The sequence below is a fragment of the Sporobolomyces koalae genome, assembly GCF_050403365.1.
Source record: "Sporobolomyces koalae JCM15063 DNA, S_koalae_JCM15063T_v1_ctg29, whole genome shotgun sequence".
Classification (NCBI taxonomy): domain Eukaryota; kingdom Fungi; phylum Basidiomycota; class Microbotryomycetes; order Sporidiobolales; family Sporidiobolaceae; genus Sporobolomyces; species Sporobolomyces koalae.
This window is the reverse complement of record NW_027481742.1, coordinates 100,359-122,150: the sequence shown is the minus strand read 5'-3', so window position 1 is coordinate 122,150 and position 21,792 is coordinate 100,359. Positions and strand designations below refer to the sequence as shown.

The 21,792-nt window shown below is 54.5% G+C and overlaps 9 protein-coding genes across 9 annotated transcripts; 5 read left to right on the top strand and 4 right to left on the bottom strand.

Moving 5' to 3' along the window:
* Positions 1 to 2,445: 2,445 nt before the first annotated feature.
* JCM15063_004493 (glycosyltransferase family 69 protein) lies at positions 2,446 to 4,481 on the bottom strand (the record flags this gene model as incomplete). The annotated part of the gene is made up of 5 exons (XM_076679963.1): positions 2,446 to 2,576; positions 2,657 to 2,843; positions 2,912 to 3,241; positions 3,306 to 4,166; positions 4,263 to 4,481. 5 exons carry the CDS (start codon positions 4,479 to 4,481, stop codon positions 2,446 to 2,448), a joined length of 1,728 nt encoding a protein of 575 aa, XP_076532940.1.
* A 370-nt stretch (positions 4,482 to 4,851) lies between these two features.
* Positions 4,852 to 5,858, top strand: JCM15063_004492 (uncharacterized protein; the record flags this gene model as incomplete). Its single annotated transcript, XM_076679962.1, has 4 exons — positions 4,852 to 4,973; positions 5,080 to 5,202; positions 5,269 to 5,331; positions 5,399 to 5,858. 4 exons carry the CDS (start codon positions 4,852 to 4,854, stop codon positions 5,856 to 5,858), a joined length of 768 nt encoding a protein of 255 aa, XP_076532939.1.
* A 507-nt stretch (positions 5,859 to 6,365) lies between these two features.
* PRX1 (thioredoxin peroxidase PRX1) lies at positions 6,366 to 7,518 on the top strand (the record flags this gene model as incomplete). Its single annotated transcript, XM_076679961.1, has 7 exons — positions 6,366 to 6,422; positions 6,552 to 6,631; positions 6,694 to 6,715; positions 6,809 to 6,913; positions 6,986 to 7,063; positions 7,127 to 7,170; positions 7,239 to 7,518. The coding sequence occupies 7 exons, from the start codon at positions 6,366 to 6,368 to the stop codon at positions 7,516 to 7,518; spliced, it is 666 nt and encodes a 221-aa protein (XP_076532938.1).
* Positions 7,519 to 8,114: 596 nt separating this feature from the next.
* On the top strand, positions 8,115 to 8,817 carry JCM15063_004490 (uncharacterized protein; the record flags this gene model as incomplete). The annotated part of the gene is made up of 4 exons (XM_076679960.1): positions 8,115 to 8,118; positions 8,214 to 8,264; positions 8,340 to 8,573; positions 8,648 to 8,817. 4 exons carry the CDS (start codon positions 8,115 to 8,117, stop codon positions 8,815 to 8,817), a joined length of 459 nt encoding a protein of 152 aa, XP_076532937.1.
* Positions 8,818 to 9,783: 966 nt separating this feature from the next.
* Positions 9,784 to 11,433, bottom strand: JCM15063_004489 (uncharacterized protein; the record flags this gene model as incomplete). The annotated part of the gene is made up of 7 exons (XM_076679959.1): positions 9,784 to 9,822; positions 9,887 to 9,970; positions 10,032 to 10,209; positions 10,288 to 10,695; positions 10,763 to 10,929; positions 11,003 to 11,140; positions 11,335 to 11,433. The coding sequence occupies 7 exons, from the start codon at positions 11,431 to 11,433 to the stop codon at positions 9,784 to 9,786; spliced, it is 1,113 nt and encodes a 370-aa protein (XP_076532936.1).
* Positions 11,434 to 12,767: 1,334 nt separating this feature from the next.
* Positions 12,768 to 14,361, bottom strand: RAX1 (Rax1p; the record flags this gene model as incomplete). Its single annotated transcript, XM_076679958.1, has 5 exons — positions 12,768 to 12,911; positions 12,977 to 13,069; positions 13,143 to 14,047; positions 14,114 to 14,221; positions 14,286 to 14,361. 5 exons carry the CDS (start codon positions 14,359 to 14,361, stop codon positions 12,768 to 12,770), a joined length of 1,326 nt encoding a protein of 441 aa, XP_076532935.1.
* A 255-nt stretch (positions 14,362 to 14,616) lies between these two features.
* Positions 14,617 to 16,310, top strand: JCM15063_004487 (uncharacterized protein; the record flags this gene model as incomplete). The annotated part of the gene is made up of 7 exons (XM_076679957.1): positions 14,617 to 14,974; positions 15,039 to 15,358; positions 15,419 to 15,455; positions 15,524 to 15,719; positions 15,779 to 15,903; positions 15,984 to 16,089; positions 16,163 to 16,310. The coding sequence occupies 7 exons, from the start codon at positions 14,617 to 14,619 to the stop codon at positions 16,308 to 16,310; spliced, it is 1,290 nt and encodes a 429-aa protein (XP_076532934.1).
* Positions 16,311 to 16,796: 486 nt separating this feature from the next.
* On the bottom strand, positions 16,797 to 18,789 carry PHO84 (phosphate transporter PHO84; the record flags this gene model as incomplete). The annotated part of the gene is made up of 7 exons (XM_076679956.1): positions 16,797 to 17,287; positions 17,352 to 17,815; positions 17,873 to 17,949; positions 18,008 to 18,216; positions 18,303 to 18,410; positions 18,470 to 18,571; positions 18,630 to 18,789. 7 exons carry the CDS (start codon positions 18,787 to 18,789, stop codon positions 16,797 to 16,799), a joined length of 1,611 nt encoding a protein of 536 aa, XP_076532933.1.
* Positions 18,790 to 20,185: 1,396 nt separating this feature from the next.
* Positions 20,186 to 21,512, top strand: TRM7 (tRNA methyltransferase TRM7; the record flags this gene model as incomplete). The annotated part of the gene is made up of 7 exons (XM_076679955.1): positions 20,186 to 20,342; positions 20,418 to 20,521; positions 20,598 to 20,721; positions 20,783 to 20,835; positions 20,901 to 21,057; positions 21,125 to 21,320; positions 21,389 to 21,512. 7 exons carry the CDS (start codon positions 20,186 to 20,188, stop codon positions 21,510 to 21,512), a joined length of 915 nt encoding a protein of 304 aa, XP_076532932.1.
* Positions 21,513 to 21,792: the final 280 nt, after the last annotated feature.

Below are 21,792 nucleotides of genomic sequence, written 5' to 3'. Positions count from 1 at the left end.
CGATGAACTCACCCGTCTTTGCCAGCACAGGGCGGTACGGCGCTGTGTGACTTGGTGTTTGCTCTACTGGTGGCAATCAACCATTATGAGACGCCAGCCTGTATGCCCTCCGGCTGATTCTCGCGGAAATCAGGGAATCGAGACGCTGATGCTTTCTGCACGAATGCTTACGGATCCTGCAGATGTGTGGGGACAGGTGGTCGTGTGCTCTGTCCTGGAAGCAGGCTACATTGCCGGTGCAGTCACGCTGATCGAGCTTCACAAGATGACCGCTTCTCACAAGGATGCCGGACTCCTCTTGCTGGTCAGCTCCATCTCTTGTTACCGAGGATGTTGGCTCATGTTGCGCCCGACAGCCTTTCTGGACGGCCAATCTATCTATCGCTATCTCGTATTTCGTCGGCGCTTTCTCAACCGCTGCGCTCTCCAAAACAATGTTTCAAGCCAGTCTCGCTGTCAGTCAGGACCTATCAGCGATTCAGAGTCCTCGAACTGACCTCAATACTGGACTGGGCAGATTGCGGTCGCTTCGCAGCTAATGGGGATCGCGCTCGCCATTGTCTCATTACGCTTGCACATCCTGCTTTTGACGGATCCTCGTCCTCACAGACATAGGCGAGTCGGCGGTGGGAAGCACCACGTGTGGAGCCGCAAACGCCGCCACAATCCGAGTCCGGAGGAGGAGGAGCAAGACGGAGAAACCGCTGTTGCAGGATCGGAAGACGGTACAGAATCGGAAGATGGTGCAGGATCAGGCGATACCGAACAGTCCGAGAATGAAGGGAAGTACGAGAGGCACGGGAAGCACTCACACCGTCATTGAAAATTGCAAGCATGATGGTGCACAAATTGCGAGTACAGTAGGTGACAAAAAGTAAAGATTGGGCTTGGACCCCTTGTTTTCCGTGTCCGCGGCGTTGTCACAAGCCTCTCGCTGGCTTCCTCTACAGTTCGACTTTCTCCCATACTCCACTCATTCACTGGATCTTTCGCCAAAAATCAGCTACGATGAAGCTGGGCAAGTGCGTGCTTCAACCTGCGCTGCGTCCGAGTGCTCGAGACATGGGTCGCTGACGTGCTAAGCCCTTCTATTGGATGACTGTCGTCAGAGTCTCACATAGCAACAGGTACTCACATCACCTCGAGCACGGGAAGGTTGATCAAGTAGCAAAGCAGAAAACCTCAGTTGGAAGAACGTTGATCGTGCCGATTCTCTGCGCAGTAGGATCAGCGGCGCTCGCAATTGGAGTCGCTTGGATTCAAGCGCAGAGCAGAGACTTGTTGCCAAAGTTTGTGATGGCTCCCGCGATCATAGGCGCCGCCATGGCTGGCTTTACCGCTGTGTTTTGCGTCTTTGGTATCGTCCTGTTCGTCGGTTTCTCGCCTCCATTGAATACACGAGCTTTCTGACCAATCTCGTACCCAGTTTGAGGAAAGGGCTTGGGTATCACGACAAGCACGAAACGGTCGACGCGAGTGGCCGGAGCCGTGTCACTACGCCCGCAAGGCAGCTCAAACACAAGTCGCATCCACTCTGTACGTATAGACTTGCTGAAGATCTATATCGGGATAGGACGCACTGATTTGTCGACACACGATAGACATGTGGCATTGGGTCCTACTCGGGTCTGCGATCGTGATGCTCATCACTGTCGGATCTTATTTATACATGCTGCTTTGTCTGGTATGGACGGGCGAGTATTGGTCAGTTTCACGGACAAACCTGCTCACGCTTGCACCACTCTGCTCACTAAAATTCTCACAGTGTCGCGTTCGTGCAGGCTACTTCTAAGGATGATTGCAAGGTCAAAGGTAATAACGGAACGAATACAATCCTGCTCCTACTCCTGGTGAGTAAGATTCATTCGCGCGTCCAGAGTGACCCAGATCAGAATCGCTGACCTGGGGTACGTGCAGGGCTGGGCAATTGTTGGAGGTTTACTCTTCTATTGCCAAAAAGTAATAAAGGACTCGCTCGAATATTTCGACTATCGGCACGCGCGCTCGCACGTCTTGCAAATGCGTGGACAGGACAGTGCAGAAGAGCCTTCATCATCTGACGAAAAAAACCAACGCGAAGTCCCAAAGGAGGAATCGCTGGGCTATGACGATCCCCGAAAATTATTCGCTTGGTCGTAGACCAGTCCCACAGTTGACCGTTCGAATGTGATGAATGCGAGTTTTGCCATGAGGTGCCCAGTGTACAAAAAAGAGAGAAAAACAACTAGAGAGAGTCCCCACCTCGAAACCAAGATCGCTCGAGCAACACGAGAGCGTGGCGGGAATCGAAAGGGAAAAGAGGAGATCGTCAAAATCACCATGGAGCGAAGCAGTACCAACAAACAACTGTCGTCCTGGGCTTGGTGCGTGCATGAGTCTGAAAGGGGTATAGAATATAGGATGGGTGTGGTGCTGGCTTTTTCCGTCTTCGTCCTCTGGGCGAGTCTATAGTTCAGTGAATGATCGATCGTGTCGAACGAGGGTCGTATCCATCGTGTAGTTGGGCATCGGCTCCCAGATAGGCTCGACATCAGGTCCGTCGAGGTCTCCTGCTCCATCCCATCCCCAGCACCAGACTGTGAAAAGCGGGAATAGAGGTGATTTTCATGAGTGCTCGTCCCTGAGGACGCGAACGTCGCGGGAGAGAAGAACTTACCGTAAGGCGGCGGTTGCTTGAACACAATCGCTTCACTCTCTTCTTGGCGGAACAATCGATCGTGCGGTCCGTACCAGCTGCGATCTTGCGGGTCCGCATGTAGATCGTCAGGGTGACCTCCGAGACGGGTGTAGCCTCGGATGTATGTCAGATTGCGTCGTTCAGGGTGGATAATCTCCCACACGGTCTACAGGTCGCGTGTCAATCCCGGTCACAATCTGCGGAACAGACTTTGGAGAAAAGGGGGATACTCACGTTGTCGTACGCGAGTTTGACTCGAGCAATCATGATGATCCTACCGTAGCCAGCTTGCCAGTAATCGTTGCAGATGAGCGAACACTCTGACGCAGAGCATTCGCCTGCTGACAAGTTGGCCATGCGGAACTTGACGTGAGGGTGGGCGTAGAACGGAGCAGGATCAAGCACAGCAATTCCATTCCAGCACGACTGCACCTGGACGGGCAAGTGGCGCTGGAACCGCCAAGCGGATTCCTGGTGGTGGAAGACGGCTTCGAAGGGGGCGTTCTCGAGCGCGGTTCCGTTGATATCTCGTGCGACCCAATTGTCGTAGAAGACCGGTTGACCCTGTACAATGGAACGCGATCAGATATAGGAAGTTGCGACGAGGCAGGGACGCGACAAAACATACGACTTCGTCATGGAAGATGTAGTCGGATCCGCAAGTGATACCCGCATTCTGTCGTCGACTCTGCCACACGAGCTCAAGGACGTCGTCGATGCAGGGCAAGACGTCGTTCATGAAGATGATCGAGTCGAACACTTCTCCCTCGGTCTCCCTCAATTCCCACAGCGGTGCGAGCGCGGCGTTTCGCACCTCGGCGAGGTACTCGATTCGGTGGTTGAACGCACCACGGGTACGCAGCGAGGTGCGAATGACGATACGAATGCCGATCGAACGGCCGAGGGCGTCGAACAGGCGCAGCAGCGCTTTCGTCTGGTCGTTCGAACCGTTTTCGTACACCGAGATGAACACGTTGTGGAATCCGAGGATGGCCGACACCTTGAACATGTTGCTGAACAGATCGGGGATGATGTCGAACGAGTTGTACAAGTTGATCGCGAAATAGTACTTGTGGCCTTCGTACGGCGTGCGACTGAGACTCCTGCCTTTGGTGCCCGCAACCGCTTTCGCATCGCGCCCATCACGCGAGTGCGAAAAGATTTGCTCGACCTCGGTCATCTCGTCGTCGCTACTGAAGAATCCGCGGCGAGCAACCTTGGGTACGACTCGCTGCAGGAGCCCTTTCCGCTTGGATTTCTGCTCGTATCCGACGAGGGGCTCGTACCGCTCGTAGACCTGCCGCCGGTACGCCTTCTGCGCATTGCGCAAACAGTACCGCGTGTGGTGACCGGTAAGGGTCGCCATGATCTTGAACACGCGTTCCCGCTGGGCGAGTGTCGGAAGTGACACCGGATTCCGATGCGCGCCAGTCCGCTGGGTCCACATGTCGGCTGGCCCTGGTCCCTTCCATCCTGGCACTGTCTGTTGCTATTCGACCGTATGGCGCACAGACAATGGCGGATCAGCGGCTGCCCAGAGTGCGAGAACGAGGCTCTCGAACAAGAGAGGACGAGAATGACTGACGCTTCCTCCGCTGAACAAGCCCGCAACGAACAGGCCAATCAAGACTCCGATCGTCAGCGATAGCAAGGATCCCGCCTTGCGCTTGATGAAGAGGAGCGCAGCGTTGCCTGCCTCTGCCGGCTGCTGGAACGCCAGGCTGATCGACGACTGAGGCCGGCGCTGGCGCTGGCGTAACCGCGAGCCCGTGTTGATGGAGCTGTAAGGCGACTGGTAGTTCATAGTCGTGGCGTCCTGCCGACCTCGGGAGGGTGTGTCGACCGTGGACGGAGAGACCGCTGTCACACGCTCGAGTACTAGTTTAATTGCGTCGCGACTGCCTCGACTTTTTTCGTTTGTATAGACAATTGGATTGAGCGCATTGGGATATAGTATGTACTCTCCAAAACTCGCCGTGTTTTTCAGACTGTTGAAAGGGAACCCGACTGTTGCGGTCGCGGATCCAACGACGGTGCCGCTCACCACGAGACATCTGCATTCACCTGTTCAGCTGTCCACCTATCTCGTGTATATCGCTCTCGGTGACTTCTGTCACGCTTGAGTTGCGCTCGATCAGATCGTCTCGTCCGAACACAGCCCTTCAATCAGTCAGATGAGCGCACCGACCGAGGAGGAAGCGCTTCCCGAGCATGCCTTGTACTGCTTCGAAGTTATCAATGCTCGACTGTACAATACGGAGCCGCTCGAGGTCGCCTTTGACGACTCGCTCGAGTTGTGAGCTCCGTTCGCGTCCCCCCACTTGAGGCTTCATCCCGAAACGAGGCGTCTTTGGTTGCGCGGCTGCTGATTGTCCACTCCATACCGTTCAATGTCGTTCAAGTCCGCTCTTTGTGACCTGGAACATCAAGTCGCGGTCCGACGGCGAGTACGACCTGCGAGGCTGCATCGGGAATTTCGAGGCTCTTCCGCTCCGAGCAGGATTGAGAGACTATGCTGCCATCAGGTCTGTTCAGCTTGTTCTCGCAGGTATCGATTGAATAAAGCTGATGAAATTTCCCGGAATGTCAAGCGCTTTTCGGGATCATCGCTTCGACCCAATCTCTGCCAAGGAGCTCAAACGATTGCAATGCGGGTCCGTAGCGTGGCTTTCTACTACAGATCGACACCTTTGCGACGCTGACGCGATCCGCGAGGGATAGGGTCTCGCTGCTGACCGATTTCGAGGAGTGCGCCGACTATCTCGACTGGACCCTCGACCTGCACGGCATCTATGTCCAGTTCCCGAACCCAGCTCTTGGGCTCTCGTCGTCTGCTGTGTCAAAGTCTTCCAGCTCTGCGACGCCCACAACCGGATCGAACAACGATAGCGCTCGCGGGTCGTATCGATCGCTATCTTCCTTACCTCAGCTTGAACTGTCTCTGCCTCGCTCGGCTAATCCAAACCGTCTCAAGACGGTCCTGCACGCGACATTCCTGCCGGATGTCGCGACGGAGCAAGGCTGGTCGAAAGTTGATGCGGTCAATGCGGCAATCCGCAAAGCTGGCTATAAAGGCGCCGTGACGGATGAACTGAGGCGAACATGTAAAGTGAGCAGGTATCAGAGCAAGAAGGTCAAGATCGCGTACGACGAATGGGTGCAATGGCGACAAACCCAATAAGCTCAGCGTCGTCAACGGTTGCTCGAGTCTGTTCTCGGCGCCACCATGACAGGCTCCACGCCCTTGTCCTTCTTTTTCCTCTACTGTGTAGCCATCATGTTGTCTCTCACTCTGTTGTTGCTGTGTTGCAATTTCCTGTCCGTACCTTCTGTAGCCGGGACTCGGCTTTTTGGGTGGGTTTCTGCCATTTCATGTTACTCTCGAAAGGGCTGCGAGAAGGAAGAGAGCATGCTGATCGACGGCGGCAAAAGCAAGTATGCCCGCGGAGGAAGGGCGAGTGCCGGCCGCAGCTCCGAGATGGCGCCATCAACTTCCGTCGTTTCACCTTAACCTTTGCTGCCTCTCCTCTTCTTAATCCACCCGTCTCCGCGACTCCTCTTTTCTCTCTTTCAAGCCGTTCCCTCCGCACACTCTACTCGTCGTGAGTCTTCCTCTCTGCTCTGTCGGGTGTGACCCCCACTCTCGGACTGATGTGTTGTGTTGTGCTTTCCCTCCTCTCCACAGACCATGGCTGCCAACCAAAAGCAAGGACTTCGTCTCGGATACACCGCTCCTGACTTCAAGGTGAGCTGGACTCCTCCACGGATAGCAGCCGATGGGAAGGAACGATTCCGCCATCGAACCCGCCTGGCCACACCCGGATCTACTCACGACAGCTCTCTGATTGACTGACTTGTGCTTCATTTTGATCAGGCTCAAACCACCCAGGGTGACATCAGGTTCCACGAATGGATTGGAGACTCGTGGGCGATTCTGTTCTCGCACCCTGCCGAGTTAGTCGATTCCTGTGCTTGCCTTGTATCCGAATCGTACTAACTTCACGGATCTACCACAGCTTCACTCCTGTCTGCACTACTGTAAGTCCAGCCTGCAAGAATTTGCACCTGTCCAACTTTCGATCTCTGTCGCGCATCTCGCCGGATGTATCTGATCCTTGCGCGAGCATGTAGGAACTCTCCGAGGCTTCCAAGCTCGCTCCCGAGTTCAAGAAGCGTGGAGTCAAGCTCATCGGTCTCTCGTGCAATGAGCTCAAGTCGCACGGCGAGTGGATCCAGGTAAGCGGTTCGCGTTCGCTCGAATGCCAAGCACGTACGATTCAAATGATTGACATGCGTGCACTGATCCAGGACATCAACAAATTCGGAAACACCGAAGTCCAATTCCCCATCATTGCCGACCCCACCCGCGAAGTCGCTGCTCTCTACGCAAGTTTCGCTCTGCCATGTATTTTCTCTTCGAGCCGTAGCTGACCGGAATGTGCTATACAGGACATGCTCGATGAGCAAGACTTGACCAACTTGGACGAGAAAGGGTCAGTTCTTCTCGATTTCTCCCCTGGCGAAAGTAACCTGGTTGCTGACCTAGCTCTCTGTACAACAGTATCCCCTTCACGGTCCGATCGGTGTACGTGATCGACCCCAAAAAGACGATCCGTCTCACTTTGACCTACCCGGCCTCGACTGGCCGACACTTTGCGGAGATCCTGCGAGTGGTCGACAGTCTCCAGACGGGTGACGCGAACCGAGTCACGACCCCGGCCAACTGGACTCCTGGAGACAAGGTCATCGTGCACCCTTCGGTCAAGACGGACGAAGCCGAGAAGATCTTCAAGAACGGTGTCGAGGTCGTCTACCCTTACCTCCGTTTCACCACCCTCTAAAACTTTGTCGGCAAAGTAAAAAAGAACTCCCTTGTTATCAGTGTTGCGTAGTTCCTGTCTGTTGTGGCCGTAAACACTGTGTTCATTCCTCGCCCGGCTACACCCGAGAGAAAGGCTGTGGATCGTAATCTCCGCGGGATATCGGTCTTTATAAATTCTGAAAATCACAGGAAATGCTGACACGGCGCAATTTGCGGGAATGAACACGATGCAAGTGGTGTCACTACGAAAGAAAGGATCAGGTCAAGAGATTTTCAAAGAACGATGACGACGTGCCGGAGTTTCAAGTGTCAAGAAGCCTAGAATTTAATCTGACTCGAGCGCCACCTGCAGGTTGCTCCACCCCACTCCCGCAACTCGCAACCTTCCATCATGCTTGAATCGACAGTGATATTACTCGTGACGCTAGCACTTGCAAGCCCAGTCAAGGCTCAATACTGTGCGTGATCTCTCTAGCCGGGGGCGGTGTTGGGTGTCCGTCGAGATCGAATCACCTTCGCAAAGGTTGCAGTCCCATCTGGCTGGCCACTTCCATGGTGGTCGCTGTGTGCCAGACCACACTCTCGACGTGCCCCATGCATCGCCCACAGCGCGTGATGCGTGTGCTCAAGTAACTGACTGTTTGGCTCTCACACCGCCTCCCTCTTGCTTGTCCCGCCCACCTCGCGGTTTTATCCGATCCCGGTCCCCTACAGATTATGGCAACGGCTCAAACTACGGTACCAGGATTGGAATCGGGGTCGGCAGTACGCTTCGAAATTCTTCCGTCATCCTTTCCACCCCCCACGATTGTCTTGGCTCACATGTCTTGTCTTGTCCAGTTGCCGTCGCCGTCGCCGTCGTGATCCTCCTGGTCGGCTTCACGATGCGTCGTCGAAGAGCACGAGCGTTCAAGACTGCGTACCCACTCCAGTCGTATCCGAATCAACAAACCGGAGGACTGCCGTTTGCGCAGCAACCTCACCAAGCTGGAGCTTGGAACGGGTATGGGCAGGGAGGTTACGGACAAGCGACTCCTGCTCAGCAAGAATCGGGTTACACCGCTCCTCCTCAATGTATGTCCTCCCTCTTCTGTCCTTCTTTCCATGACTTTCTGGATGGCGCGTTAAAAGTTTGTTGTTTTAAACAGATTCGGGATACCGAGCCGATAGCACTTCGAGGTACGAACCCAACACGAACAATGGTTCCAACATGCAATATGCGCCCCCTAGTTCCCCTCCGCCCGCAGCTTCCCAAAGCACTTCTCAACCCTATTACGCTCCTCCTCCAGGTCCTCCTCCATCGAGTGGAGCCAAGTAAGATCTGGACCGGGAAAGAAAAACCCTAAATGTGTTGTAAACCTCCTTTCTATATTATTTTTGTCTCACCTCGATCCTCTCTCTTAATTCGATGACGAACCAATAGTCCCTCGTCCCATCTGGTCATTCATGTTTCTTTTCTTTTTCTAGTATATACCTCGAACTTGGCGCCACTTGTTTTTGTGCCAAACGGACTTTTTCCGACCCCATTCTCTTTGCATCCTTTCCATTATAGTTGAAGATCGGATGCCTAGTGGAACTTCAATGGCCCTCATTTCCTTGTTCTACGTTCGATGAAAGGACTCGAAGTCTCACCATCGAAAAAGGAAGACTCGAGAATGTAAGGAAAATCGACCTCTGCATTACTTTGAGAACAGTAAGAAAGAGCAACAGGCTTTGAGTGATTCGAGGGTGCGGCCGCAATCGCTCTAATGGACTCGTGCCAACGCCTATAATTACATTTTTGGAAACCACCCGTCTGTTCAAGTTCAACAGCCTTCCCGAGGTGACGCGAGGCACCTGTCCAATTGCTTTGCGGTTCAGTGGTTCAAGTTTGCTTTGCTTTCCAGACAAAAGGGGCGAAACGCTCCACTCGAACGCTCCCAAGGAAAGTCGTCAAGGGCTCTCCTGTTTCGGCAAAGGGAAGAAACGAGATGGGCAGTTCACAAGTATGGCGGATGTCACAATGGGGAATGAAATTGTTCAGAAGCGGTTCCGGCAACAACAAGAAAGAAAATGGAAAGAAAATGAAATATGAACTGAAGAAAGGATCGAGAGGATCGAGGATGTAAAGATTGGGCTGCTCTCGCCAATTTCAAAAAGTTTCGAGCAGGGCAGGACGCTTGAAGAAAACGAAAAAAGCAGGAGAAAGAGGAAAGGGTTGGCAGCTGCGGTGTGAAGATGAGAGAATGGTAAGGAATGAATGGGAGGGGGTCGCGCTAGCCGATCAGAGAGGGAATAGAGGGATTTAGGCCGACGAGACGGTCCAGAGCTGCGAGTTGTCGCCCTACAAAACGTCGAGGGCATTAGCACGATCGAAAGAATGCGAGCGCAAGAGGTAGAAAACCCACCTTGTTCCAGAGGCTAAGGGTCGTCGAGGTGTAACCTCCAAAGGTCGACAGCGAGCTTCCAGCAATGGCACGGGTCGACATGTCCTATCAAAGCAAAACCAGAGAGTCAGCCATACGCTCATTTCCGTCATCGATGAACACTTACAAGGATGTGGTCAACGGCAATGATGTAGAAAGTCTGTTGACCCTTCTTCTGCAGCTTCTTGGCCATGTCGTGGTGCGAGGCGCGCTTCGCAAGGCGGCGAGCAGACTCGGGGTGGTCCTTGAGGTACGCCTTGAGGTCCGACGCGCATTCGACGTGCTTCTTGACATAAGCAGAGTGACTGATGTAAACCACAATGAGGAGCATCAGTACGAGGGTCCCGTCATCCTGTTCTCGATTCGGTCCAAGGCCAGCGCACCGAGCGAGCCACCATCCGGGGTGACGGCAGATCCAGGTCGACTTGTCTTGCTTGTTGACCTTGCTCACGTCGACGTCCTTGATGCTGATCGAGGACGCGCTCGTCGTGTAGTACCCGTACTTGGCCTTTTGTTGGTCGAGACTCAACTCGCCAGACGACGAAGAAGAAGACGAGCCGGAAGCCGGGGCGGAGACAGGCGACGAGGCGGCCGGAGTTGATTCGGCTTTAGGAGCGGGAGCCTCTGACGATGGAGCAGGAGCAGCAGCCTCGGCCGAAGAGGTGACCTGCTGGGAAGCAACCTTGGCGGCCTTTGCGCCTTTGAGGGCGTTCAACTTGTCAGCCGTAAGCGCGCCCTTGTCCGACGAAGACGAGTCGTCCGAGGTCGTTCCAGCAGGGACAAAGTACCACCTAGAGAACAAACGCTTGGGTCATCCGGACGAACGAACGAATCGGAAACACCTAAATCGCGGCTCACCATTGCTTGGTCTTCTCGAGCGTGTCGGTTCCGGTCAAGAGACCCTCGCCAACTGCACACGCGTACGAGACAGCGGCATAGTCGACACCTCCCTCAAAGTCGTACGACCATTGGGCAGAAGCACACTTGTTGTTGCCTCCCGAGATACGAGCAGCGTTTCCAGCGAACTGTTAAAACGCATGCCATGTAGTATGAGCGCTCAGTCGTCAAGACGGGATTGAAACAGTATGCGAGACTCGCCTGGATCGCGACCGGGTCTCCACCCGACTGCGGGTAAAAGTTGGTCGTGCCGTCTTCGCGGGCGAACGAGAGCTGTTGGCCCGTCTGAACGTTCGTAATGACATAGTTGCCTTCGCCGCTCAGACCACTTGCCGAGGCCTACAATCGACGATAAGACACGTGTAGGGGGGAGGATGGCGCGAAAGAGGCGGGAGACACGCAAGATACGAGCCATGTTGAGTGATGTTCCAAGTTTGAAATTTGGGGGGATTTTGAACAAGAGCAAGACGAGGCGATAGCTGATCAGCTTGAAGCGCTGAAGAAGCAGGCATAGCGTGAGTATGTTCACGCACGAGAATGCTGGCAGCTTCAGCCGTGTTGTCGATGATACCGCCGGCTTTGACGTAGGAAACGAGAGCGCTCAAGGCGAGCGCGGTGGTTGAAGTTCTCATCATGTTGTGTGGTTGGCTTTACGCGATATGGATCGTGGAGAGCGAATAGACTTCGGAGGCGAGAGTATAAACAGGCGGGCTGGACGCGTGAGCAAAAAGCACAAGGGTGGGACTTTGCAAGTTTCGGGGTTTGGAATCCGGCGGGGCTGATCGAGACTGTTCTTTTGCGTCTTCGAAGCGGATCAATATAGTATTAACGAGTGTGTGTGTGTTGCGGTTGGTGCAGCCAGGCGCCAAGCGAAATCGATGTGTGGGTCGAGGGTGGGTGAGGGAGAAGCGAGGTCCCTCAAATTACACCGAACTCGTTTTGTTTTGGTGCGTGGGCCAAGCGACGCGTCTCTTCGCGCCTCGTTGCAAACTTTCGCGACTCATGTCTCGGCATTTTCGGTCTGCTGCTGTTCGTCGACGAGTATCCAGGGTCGATCATTGCGAGTATCTTGCACGATTCGACGCGTTCGAGCCGAATAGCTACGTCCAAGCACCTCGAAACGGAGGAAATGCGTCAGGTCAAAGGTTCACGCGAGGCGTTGCGGTGGCCATTGATCTTCAGTACTGGAACCTAAGGCTGTTGTTCAAGGCTCACCCGAATCGGTGAGTTCAACCACGAAAGTCGACAGAACGCGCCCATGCACCGAGCGACAAGCGCTCGTATGTGACATCCAGCAGCCAGGCGTATCGCTTTCAGATTGTTGACGTACACATGAGTCGAGATGTCCGTATTCGAGGGTCAGAATGAGCGACCCCAAGAGCACACTCCAGGTTGGACGAGATCGGCTGCAGGTATCCTTGACGATATCCGAATTGCCGGAGCTTGCAGTACAAGTCAATAGTGTTGCTTGCTGATACCAGACGTGAGTCGACGAAAGATACAATACAAGCGCACTCCGTAAAAGGGGACCTATAAGAAACGCAGGTCTGTGCGTCGACCGCGCTCGTTCCTCCCTGTTGTTCGGCGTCCCGTTCAACGGGTCCCGGATCCCGATCAGATTTCTTGTACATCGGTTCAGTTTTCACATAGACCTAGACGCGGCGGACTGGGAACGAGATGCTCGGACCCGTGAACAGCAGCAACTGCAGAGAAAAAGGCAATCATAGATTGCATTCAAAAAATCGACAAAGCCATGCCTCAGAACGAGCCAGACAAGCAGACAAGCAAAGAAGTGAACAAGGGAGAAAGGCAGAAGGAGAAGGATTCGGAAACAGAGCGAGAGAAGGGTATTAAGGTTGGGTATATTCACGAGTCGTGCACACGAGTCATGAAGGTAGAGTGACGATGTGATCAGATCCAGCTGAAGAAGAAGGGGAAGCAAGCAGAGTGGTCGAGGAAAGTGCGATCAAAGGCGCTTGCCGGGGACGGCCCAAAAGATGATCGTCAAGACGGCAATGATGATGGTGCTCAGGCACGTCACCCACAGGGCTCGTCCGAACAGGAGTTTGCGTACATAAGGCTCGCGAATCCCGATCGTCCGGAATGGGGTCTGTTGTAAAGAGGTTCATGAGTGATCCGCTCGCGAGAGTGCCAGCACTTTGAACAGGGACTGACCGTTTCCGAGAGGCCCATAAACACCATCAGTGGGTCGAGGTCGTATGAATGCGCAACTAGATTCACGATGCCGACTGCAAAAGGCAGGATGACCTGTACGGGATCGCAAGCGTCTAGATCAGCTGATGATCAAGCCGAGGACGACGCTGAACGACGCGGAGCTAACCCATAACCGCGTGACTTTCGGCTTGACGTCCAGGAAGATGAGACTGAATCCAGTCGCCAACCCTGCCCACAGTGCAACAAGTCCGATCCCGAGCCGCACGAGCGCACTGATGCCGGTCAAGTTGCCAAACGCTTTTGACCGCAGGAACCTCGGGAAGCTGTCCATCTCCATCGAGCGGTACACGAACTCTTTCTGGGCATGGAACATGTCGGGGACGAGCGCCTGCGCTTGGCTCTCCTGCTCGTAGTCCGGGTGGGTCACGGCGGGCAAGACGGACGACGAGATCGGGAACTCCGTGATGCGGAGGGGTGCAGGCAAGTAGATCTCTTTGTCGCTGCCAGGCATCAGGTAACGACTGAAAATGCGCTCGGCCGAGGCAATCAGGTCGGTGCGGTTGATCGCGGTCGAGCGCGGGATGAAGGGCTGGGCTGAAGTGGACGCGCGTTTATGGTGACTGTGGTCTTTCGTACGGCGGCGTAGCGTCGAATTCGCGTCGGGACTGTTGCCGTCCCGCAGCTCTTCCTTGTCGTCGTGAGGGTATAACGCTTGGAGAGTCGGCGAAAGCGGGTATGCAGCGGCGGACGACGAATGGGACACGGCAGACGGCCGTGGCGAAGGGGTTCGACGCTGCCAACCTTGCTCGTCCGGGGTGACCGAAAGCCGGCCTGCGCCTTCGGAACCCCTTCTCTCGCCGCTAGCTCCTCCCGCAGCAAAATCGGTCGTCCGGGTCGGCTGCTCGGGCGAATTGTCCTGGCTAAATTCGGAGTTTGAAAGCGAGTCGCCGCGACGAATGCCGGTCACGTTGCCGTAGATGCTGCCCCTCGTGCGCGCGACGGCATGGTACTGCGGCCAGTCGTCCTTGACCTGACGACCCGACTTGCGCAGGTCCTTGAAGTATGCTCGACCTTGAGATCGCAGGCAAGGGTCTGAGTCAGTCGGCAGGATGAGCGCATTGGAGCCAGGGAACGCACAGAGGTTCTCGTGTTGTTGAACGTCGAGCCAAAAGTCGAGCGTGTCTTCCGAGCCTTCGCGCTGGAGGAAGAGGTAGTAGCAGTACAGGTCGACGGGCGGGCGCGTGTCTGGTGGACCGCAGCGGGACAGGATCAGCTACGCGCAGAGATCGAAGCGAGCGGAGGTGCGTACTCCGTCTCAGGACTTCTGCCAGCGAGGGCAGGCGATTGCGCGCAACTTGCTGTTGCTGAGGCTGAGATCGAGCCATTCCTGCTGCGGGGTGCGTCACGGGCTGCTGGCACGAAAGGTTGATCGACGTTGAGTGAGTGAGCGCGGCGCTCGCTCTCCCTCACGCGTCTTTCCCCTTGCATTTTGTGCAGATACCTCTCGGTGGCGCTACAGAGTATGAGAGTAACTCACAACCCACTGCGCGATGCTCAGAAAATAAGGTCAAATTATTGATCGTGATCGCGGCCAAGCTGTCGCGGCTCGCTCTGCTCTCTTTTCATCTCTCATCCAAGCCATGCGCCTTTCACTGTTGCTCAACTTGTTGCCGCTCGTACTCGCGAGTCCGACGCCCGCCCAGGTGCCGTTCCTCGGCTCCCCATCAGCTTCGATCGTTTCGGATCTCGGCCTCCCCACTTCGCTCTCGGCTGCACTCACTGCTCAACTCGCAGAGCTGCCACTCGACCACCTCGTACGGTTGCAGGATCATGTTGCACACTGGGACGAGCCGAGAACGGTCAGACTGCGCGCGCACGATGGACAACCGGGACTAGACCTCGCGGTGACGGAAGGGCACAAAGCTCTCCTCACTCTCGCCGGCATCCGATTTGTCGATACCACCCACGACATTGACTCTGCAATCGAGTCAGACTCGAGTGCGTCTACTTCCCTGCTCCAAGCGTTGGCACTGGTCTGACCGCTTGGCCCTTCTCGCCGTAGAGCCCAAGTACCCTTCGCACCTCGCTCACAATGCCACGACGGTCGCTCCGTACTTTGGAACAATCTCGCTTCCCCGCATGACCCAGTTCTTGACCGATTTTACCAGGTTCAAGACGCGCTACTACCGCTCTTCGACAGGGCGTGAATCGCAACTGTTCCTCCTGAACCACCTTAAGCACCTACACAAGAGCCTGAACCCCAAGGCCAAAGTCACCTTTACCGAGTTTGACCACGAGTGGACCCAGAAGAGCATCATTGTTCGCTGGGAACCGACCCACAAGGGCTTCGATGACGACGTAGTCATTCTGAGCGCACACCAAGTATGTATAAGACAGCACACGCTGCCTCTCAGACATGACTGATCGTGTTCTGTTGAGTAGGACTCGACCAACTCGCTCCCGTTCCTGCCGGCTCCTGGTTAGTTTGGGCGCAATGCTTCTGTTCGGCCTTTGGACTAGAATCTCAATGTCTCGCTCGTCTCACAGGCGCCGACGATGACGCTTCGGGCACCGTGACTCTCGTCGAGACTTTTACTTCGCTCCTCACGCACACGTTTGCTCCGGTCTCGCACCCGGTCGAATTTCACTTCTACTCTGCCGAAGAAGGGGGGTTGCTCGGGTCGGGCGACATTGCAAGATCGTACCGCGCTCAAAGCCGGTCGGTCAAGAGCATGTTCCACATGTACGCTTCGTTCTTGCGCTTACTGGACTGTGCTGATGAGTCAAAACGTGGGATAACAGGGACGTGGTCGCGTACGTGAAACCCAACACTGAACCCGTCATTGGTATGATCACGGACGGTACGAACCATGATTTGGTCGAGTTTATGAAACTACTCGTCAACGAGTACGCCACGATCCCATACGGTAAAGCCCTCCCCTTTTCTCTCCTACAGACGCGCTTCTCGAGGAAAAGACAAGGCTCATTGGTTTTCCATTGTCGATAGCCGAGACCCAGTGCGGTTACGGGTGTTCCGATTTCGCTTCGTTCACGAAGAACGGATACCCGAGCGCATGTTTGGCCGAAGGGAAATTCGCCGATTCGAACCCATTGTGAGGAAGAGAACCCTTGAAAACCCGGATCAACTCGGAAGAGTAATGTACACTGACTCTTTTAGGAACACAGTATGCATTCGATGAAAGATCGAATCGACGCGGAAGGGTACTCGCTCGGACACATTCGAGAATACATTCGAGTCTCGATCGGATACGTGATTGAACTGACCTCGGGGGACAAATCGTCGATCGAGAAGGGCAAATGGAGGATGGAATGAACCGTGTCGAAGCTAGATGTTTCTTTGCAGCCTATGTAACGTTTTATTCCTCATGAAATCAATATTACTGAGAACTTGAATCGCTCGAGTAGAAGAACCCCATCAACTTTCTGAATGAGAACATTGTAGACCGAATCTATGAGACTAGCAGTCGCTTCAAGCCCTGCCAATGAAGCCCCATGTTGAACGAAAGAAGTGACTCGCTTGAACCCCTCTCAAGGTAGGCAATTGCTAATGTCAACGGAGCCTCGATTGACGTGCAGAAAAGAATGACATGAGAAAGTCTAAAAGAGTGCGAGTACAAGGAGTGGAAAGCAAGAGAGAGTGACACGAGAAAAAAAGGAACGACTATATAGATTTTTGGAACGAACCGAAGAGAAAATGCTGAATAAGGAAGCGAAAGACCCAAAGAGAAGGAAATACCAAAACTGCTACTGCGCGATCCTGAAGGAATCCAAAGACACCAAACCGATGAGGGTTGTTTTCTTAGACGCTGCTGGTGGTAGGACCGGTGACGAAGTGGTCTTGGTCCTCTCCCGAGAGTTCCTCGAGCGACTTGCCCTTAGTCTCGGGGATGAGGAGGGTCGAGAAGATACCCGTAAGCATGAAGAGGGCGAAGATTTGGAGGATGTGAGGCACGAAGGCGTTCTTTCCTCCACGGTCCTTGAGCTTGAAGGCGATGATTTGAGCAATGATGGCTCCGAACTTGCCCGACGCCGCCGAGATACCGTGAGCGGTCGAACGGTAACGAGTAGGGAAGACCTCTCCCGGAACGACGAAAGTGGTCGTGTTGGGACCGGCGTTTTGCGCAAAGTTGGTAAGGCAGTAGAGGAACACGAAGGCGCCGACAGCATTGTCCTTGAGCTTGTGGTAGCCGAAGCCCATGCAGCAGAGGGTGATGGTGAGGACAACGAAGCCACCGAGCTGCAGAGGCTTGCGACCAATGCGGTCGATGAGGAGGAAGGCGAACCAGAAACCTACAGAGCGGAATAGATGGGTAAGCTTCCAAATCCGATGCAAGTTTATACAACGCGAACTGACCAGGAATGAGACCGGCGACGGTGATGATCAGGTTGCCGACGGACAAGTTGTAGAGAGTCTCGTAACGAATCATCTGCGGGGTTCCCTTGGTGACGGCTCCGTAGCCGATCGCAGAAAGGATGATGGAGGAGTTCAATCCGAGACCGTAGAAGGCGACGTCGAGCGCGAACCAACTCCAGGCGCATCCGAAGAGGACCTTGCCGTTCTTCCATTGGCCAAAGTGACGGCCAAAGTCGGACCAGGAGGCCTTGGGAGCACCGACGTGCTGGACGGTCGGCTCAGCATCGGAGACGTAACCTCCCGAGGAAAGGAATGCGTCAACGTCCGAAGTGGCTTGCTTGATGTTGCGCTCGACGTCCATGGTGAAGCGAGGAGTTTCGGGGAGGGTGAGACGGAAGTAGAGAGCGACGGCTCCCGGGACGGCACCGAGACCGATGAGGAGACGCCAGCAGAAGTCGAGGTGGCTGCAGTCGTTGGAATTAGCTTGCGTCTGAGGAGCTATGGCATGGGAAAGACCTCACTGAGCATAGCCTGCGGGATCCTCGAGAATCTGTTTCTTGAAAGCACGAAGCACACAGATCGAAACAACAGCGGCACCCTGAAATCCATTGGGGATATTAGCCAATGCTACGGAAAGCTGGAACGGAGGAACTCACGAATTGTCCGTAACCTTGCGACCAGAAAGTGGCAACCATCATGCGACCACGAATGCGAGTGGCGGCAAACTCCGAAGTGATACAGGCGGAAAGGGGGTAGTCTCCTCCGATTCCGATACCCATGATAAAGCGCCACATGACGAGCACGCCGATAATCGAGACCGCAGGGCCGTGACCGGCGACGGCTTGACCGAGAGTCGCAATGATGACTGTGGTAGGAGCGCAATGTTAATTCGCCAAGCTCAATGGAAATCGTGAGAAGCGCCAGGGTGGCGAGGAAGCAATGAAGACGTACTGATCATGAGCTCAAATCCGTACATGCGCTTGCGACCGATGCGGTCGGCGAGCCATCCGAAAAGAAGTTGTCCAATGAAAGTTCCAACGGGCGTAGCGATTTTCAGACCTGTGAGATGAAACGGTGAGCAAGAGGAAAGACACGGCTAATTGGAAGGGGCTGCTAACCAAGATCTTGGTTTGCTGTAAGTGCTCCTTTATGCGACCCCATGTTGTAGACGTAGCCGATCATGCCGACGGCCAAGTTGATAGCGAAGATATCGTAGGCATCTAAATCGAAAACCCGAGTTAGCTGCAATCCGATAGCTAGAAAGACTCCTTCACATACCAGTGAAGAAGCCAACACCAGCAACAGCGCAGGCCTTGACGTGGAAGAATCCAAACTTGGCGTTGTCGACTTCGGCGAGAGCGGCACGACGCTGAGCGTTGAGGTCGAGGACCCGGTTGTTATCTCCCGCGAGCGATGCTTCCTTCTCGTTGAACGACATGTTGCAGGAAGGAGTGGGAGGGAGGTCGAAAGAGTCGGAGTTGGAGCTGTGCACGAGGAGAGAAAGAGAAGAAGGGTGCGGCGGGGCAGCTGTTTTTTCGACAGCTCGAGTTCGACGGACCTGGATCCCACACGGCTATTTACGGATTTCAAACTCGAGAGAAGATGCAAGTTTGAGACGAACGTGAAAGATGCCAAGCACAAAATCGAGAGGTGCACGTTTCACCCATTGCGACCTTCTCACGGCAGCTTTCCACAAAAAGCTCGCTCGCTGGGCGCTCGATTAATCGCTGGGCACGTCCTTAATCGGGTTCATGGCTGTCTGCTATGGATTGAGTCTGTCGTGGGCACCATCTGGCACTTGTTACGGTCGTCTGTAGCGAGCAAGGACAAGCTGGCTCGAGCGCACGTTCGTGCATTCGCGGGTCTCGCGGGGTCTCGATCGTTCTTTATTTTTTTCCCTCGAGAGCGCATCGGGAATTTGCCGGACCTTGAAATTCGCTACAGTCCGGTTTGTCGGCCAATCAGACACGACCGCATGGGTCGTGTGCAACGGAGCGGGTTCACGTTCAGTAGCGGCTCGCCGGTCCCGTCCAGCCGAAAATGCATCGGTCGCATGGCTAGCGTGGGTGGCGACAGATGCCGCCGAGTCCCGACGGCCTCTAGCCCAGCTCCTTGCTTCGTTCTCGCGGGCAGGTCGAGGCGTCCCGCAGGGTTCACCCTGATACTCGAGTGACAAAAACGTTTGTAAAGTTTCTTGCGATTGCACGTTCATGCATTTTCTTCTCAGAGAGAGGTGGCGTCGCATATACTGTATGGCTGGAGATCTGTGGCGTCGGTCAAGTTGCACACCGTGCAGATCAGGCAGCCGGACGGCGAGGTGCAAGACCGTAGCTTCAACCCTTATTCCGGCGCTTGCTCCATGGCTGTACATGCTAGTGAACATCCGCTTCAGCCTAGATGCGGCTAGCTCAGGAAGCCAAATATCTACGTTACTGCCGCCAGGTCCTGTCGGAAGTCATGGCGACAAAGGTCGAGCGCAACAACTGCCGCAGCTTGAGCGATCTTCATTCATCTAGTTGTCGAAGACGACTGTCGTGGACGTGTTATCCTGCACGCAGCTTCCAAAGCAGGGCAGGCGTGAAAAATCGCGGGAAGAGAGCTCGTTGCAGCATGTTCGATGACTTGATTGATAAACAAGTACTGCACATCCCTCAGCTGCCAGCACTATTCGGACGCTCACCGACCTTGATCCCAGGCCGTAAGAACACAACATATCATCCGACAAAGCGCCCCCGAGTTGTACGACGCGAAACTTGCTCTCATCAACTAAAAGATTCTCTGCTCACCTTGCTCGACTGCGACGACTGCAGGGTGGTCAAGCAGTCTTCTAATAGATGGGGAAGTCTACAGCAGTCAAGCGGGACGTGTATTTCCGCTCTGCCAAGGAGGATGGCTACCGCGCGCGATCAGCGTACAAGCTTCTTCAGCTAGACGAGCAGTTTGCGTTGTTCAAGGGGGTCGAACGCTGCGTTGATCTGTGTGCTGCTCCAGGTCAGTCAATGCTCGCCTCTTCGCGCTTGCCGCTTCGGTACACACATGCTGAGCCTCCACTGGATGTTCGCGCAGGATCTTGGTCGCAAGTTTTATCGCAGAAGCTGTATTCTAAGGATGAGCCTGCAAACTATGACGAGGAGAAGGCTCGCATCGTAGCGGTTGATTTGCAACCGATGGTGAGACGCCGCGTTGACCGTTGCTATGTGTTCCGGATGATCGCTGAACCGCTCGTTACCTCTGGACTTTTGAAAGGCACCCCTGCCCGGAGTGATTCAGATCGAGGGAGACATCACGAAAACGCAAACGGCAGAACAGATTATTGACCACTTCAAAGGCAAGCGGGCGGATCTCGTTGTGTGCGATGGTGCTCCAGATGGTAAGCGGCTCTTTCGCTGTCTTTCGCAACTTTGCGTAACACTGATGCATGTGCTATACAGTTACTGGTCTGCATGATCTTGACGAATTTGTTCAAGCGCAACTTCTGCTTGCCGTTCGTGCCTCTCGAATCTTCCCCCACCTCCCGATATTGATTCCGTATTGTTGTGCGCTCTGCAGGCTCTCAATATTACTCTTGCGGTGCTTCGACCAGGCGGAAACTTTGTCGCCAAAATTTTCCGGGGACGGGACGTGACACTGCTGTACGACCAATTGCGCTGCTTCTTCGAGCGAGTGACCTGCGCAAAGCCACGGAGTTCGAGAAACAGTAGTCTAGGTGAGGCGTCTGGAGTCTAGCTTCTGGCACCGCTGCACCAGCTGACAAGGTCGTTCATAAATCGCAGAGGCTTTCGTCGTCTGCGAGAACTTCCGGGAAGGCTTCTCTCCGGACCTGACCAACCCTCTGCTCGACTTTTCCTACTCTAATGCTTCGACCTCGTCTTCTTCGGAGGATCAAGAGATGGTGGATGAGGAACTTAGGAACGAGATTGCCGGAGCAATGAGGTATATCGCACCATTTGTCGCTTGTGGCGATCTCAGGTAAGATTCACCCATTGCCTGCTTGACCTGTTGGTTGGAGACTAACTGGTCCTTTCCACCTTCCAAAGCGGTTTCGACTCTGAAACCCACTATCCTTTAATCAACACGGATATTCAGGTCGAACCGCTGCAGCCCCCTACTGCCCCAGCTTATAAAGAGTTCATGGCATTACGAAGGCTAGTCCCTCCCTAAGCACCGCTATCAAAGCTCTTGCGATGGAAGCTGACCCGTCACTCGATTGCGAACAGACAAGGTGCTTTCGACACCCGGGCCACTTGATTCAGCCTAACTCTTATAAACCATATACCACGTAGACTCGGCGGTGTTGTATTGCTACTCGCTACTCACGAGAGTTGCTTCCCCATTCGCAAGCCTCAGAGTGTTGCGCCCCCAACAATTCCAACAAGCTAACCATGAACTCCTAGAACGGGAAGACACCTCACGTTCGGGATTTCACGGTCATCTGAGGCTT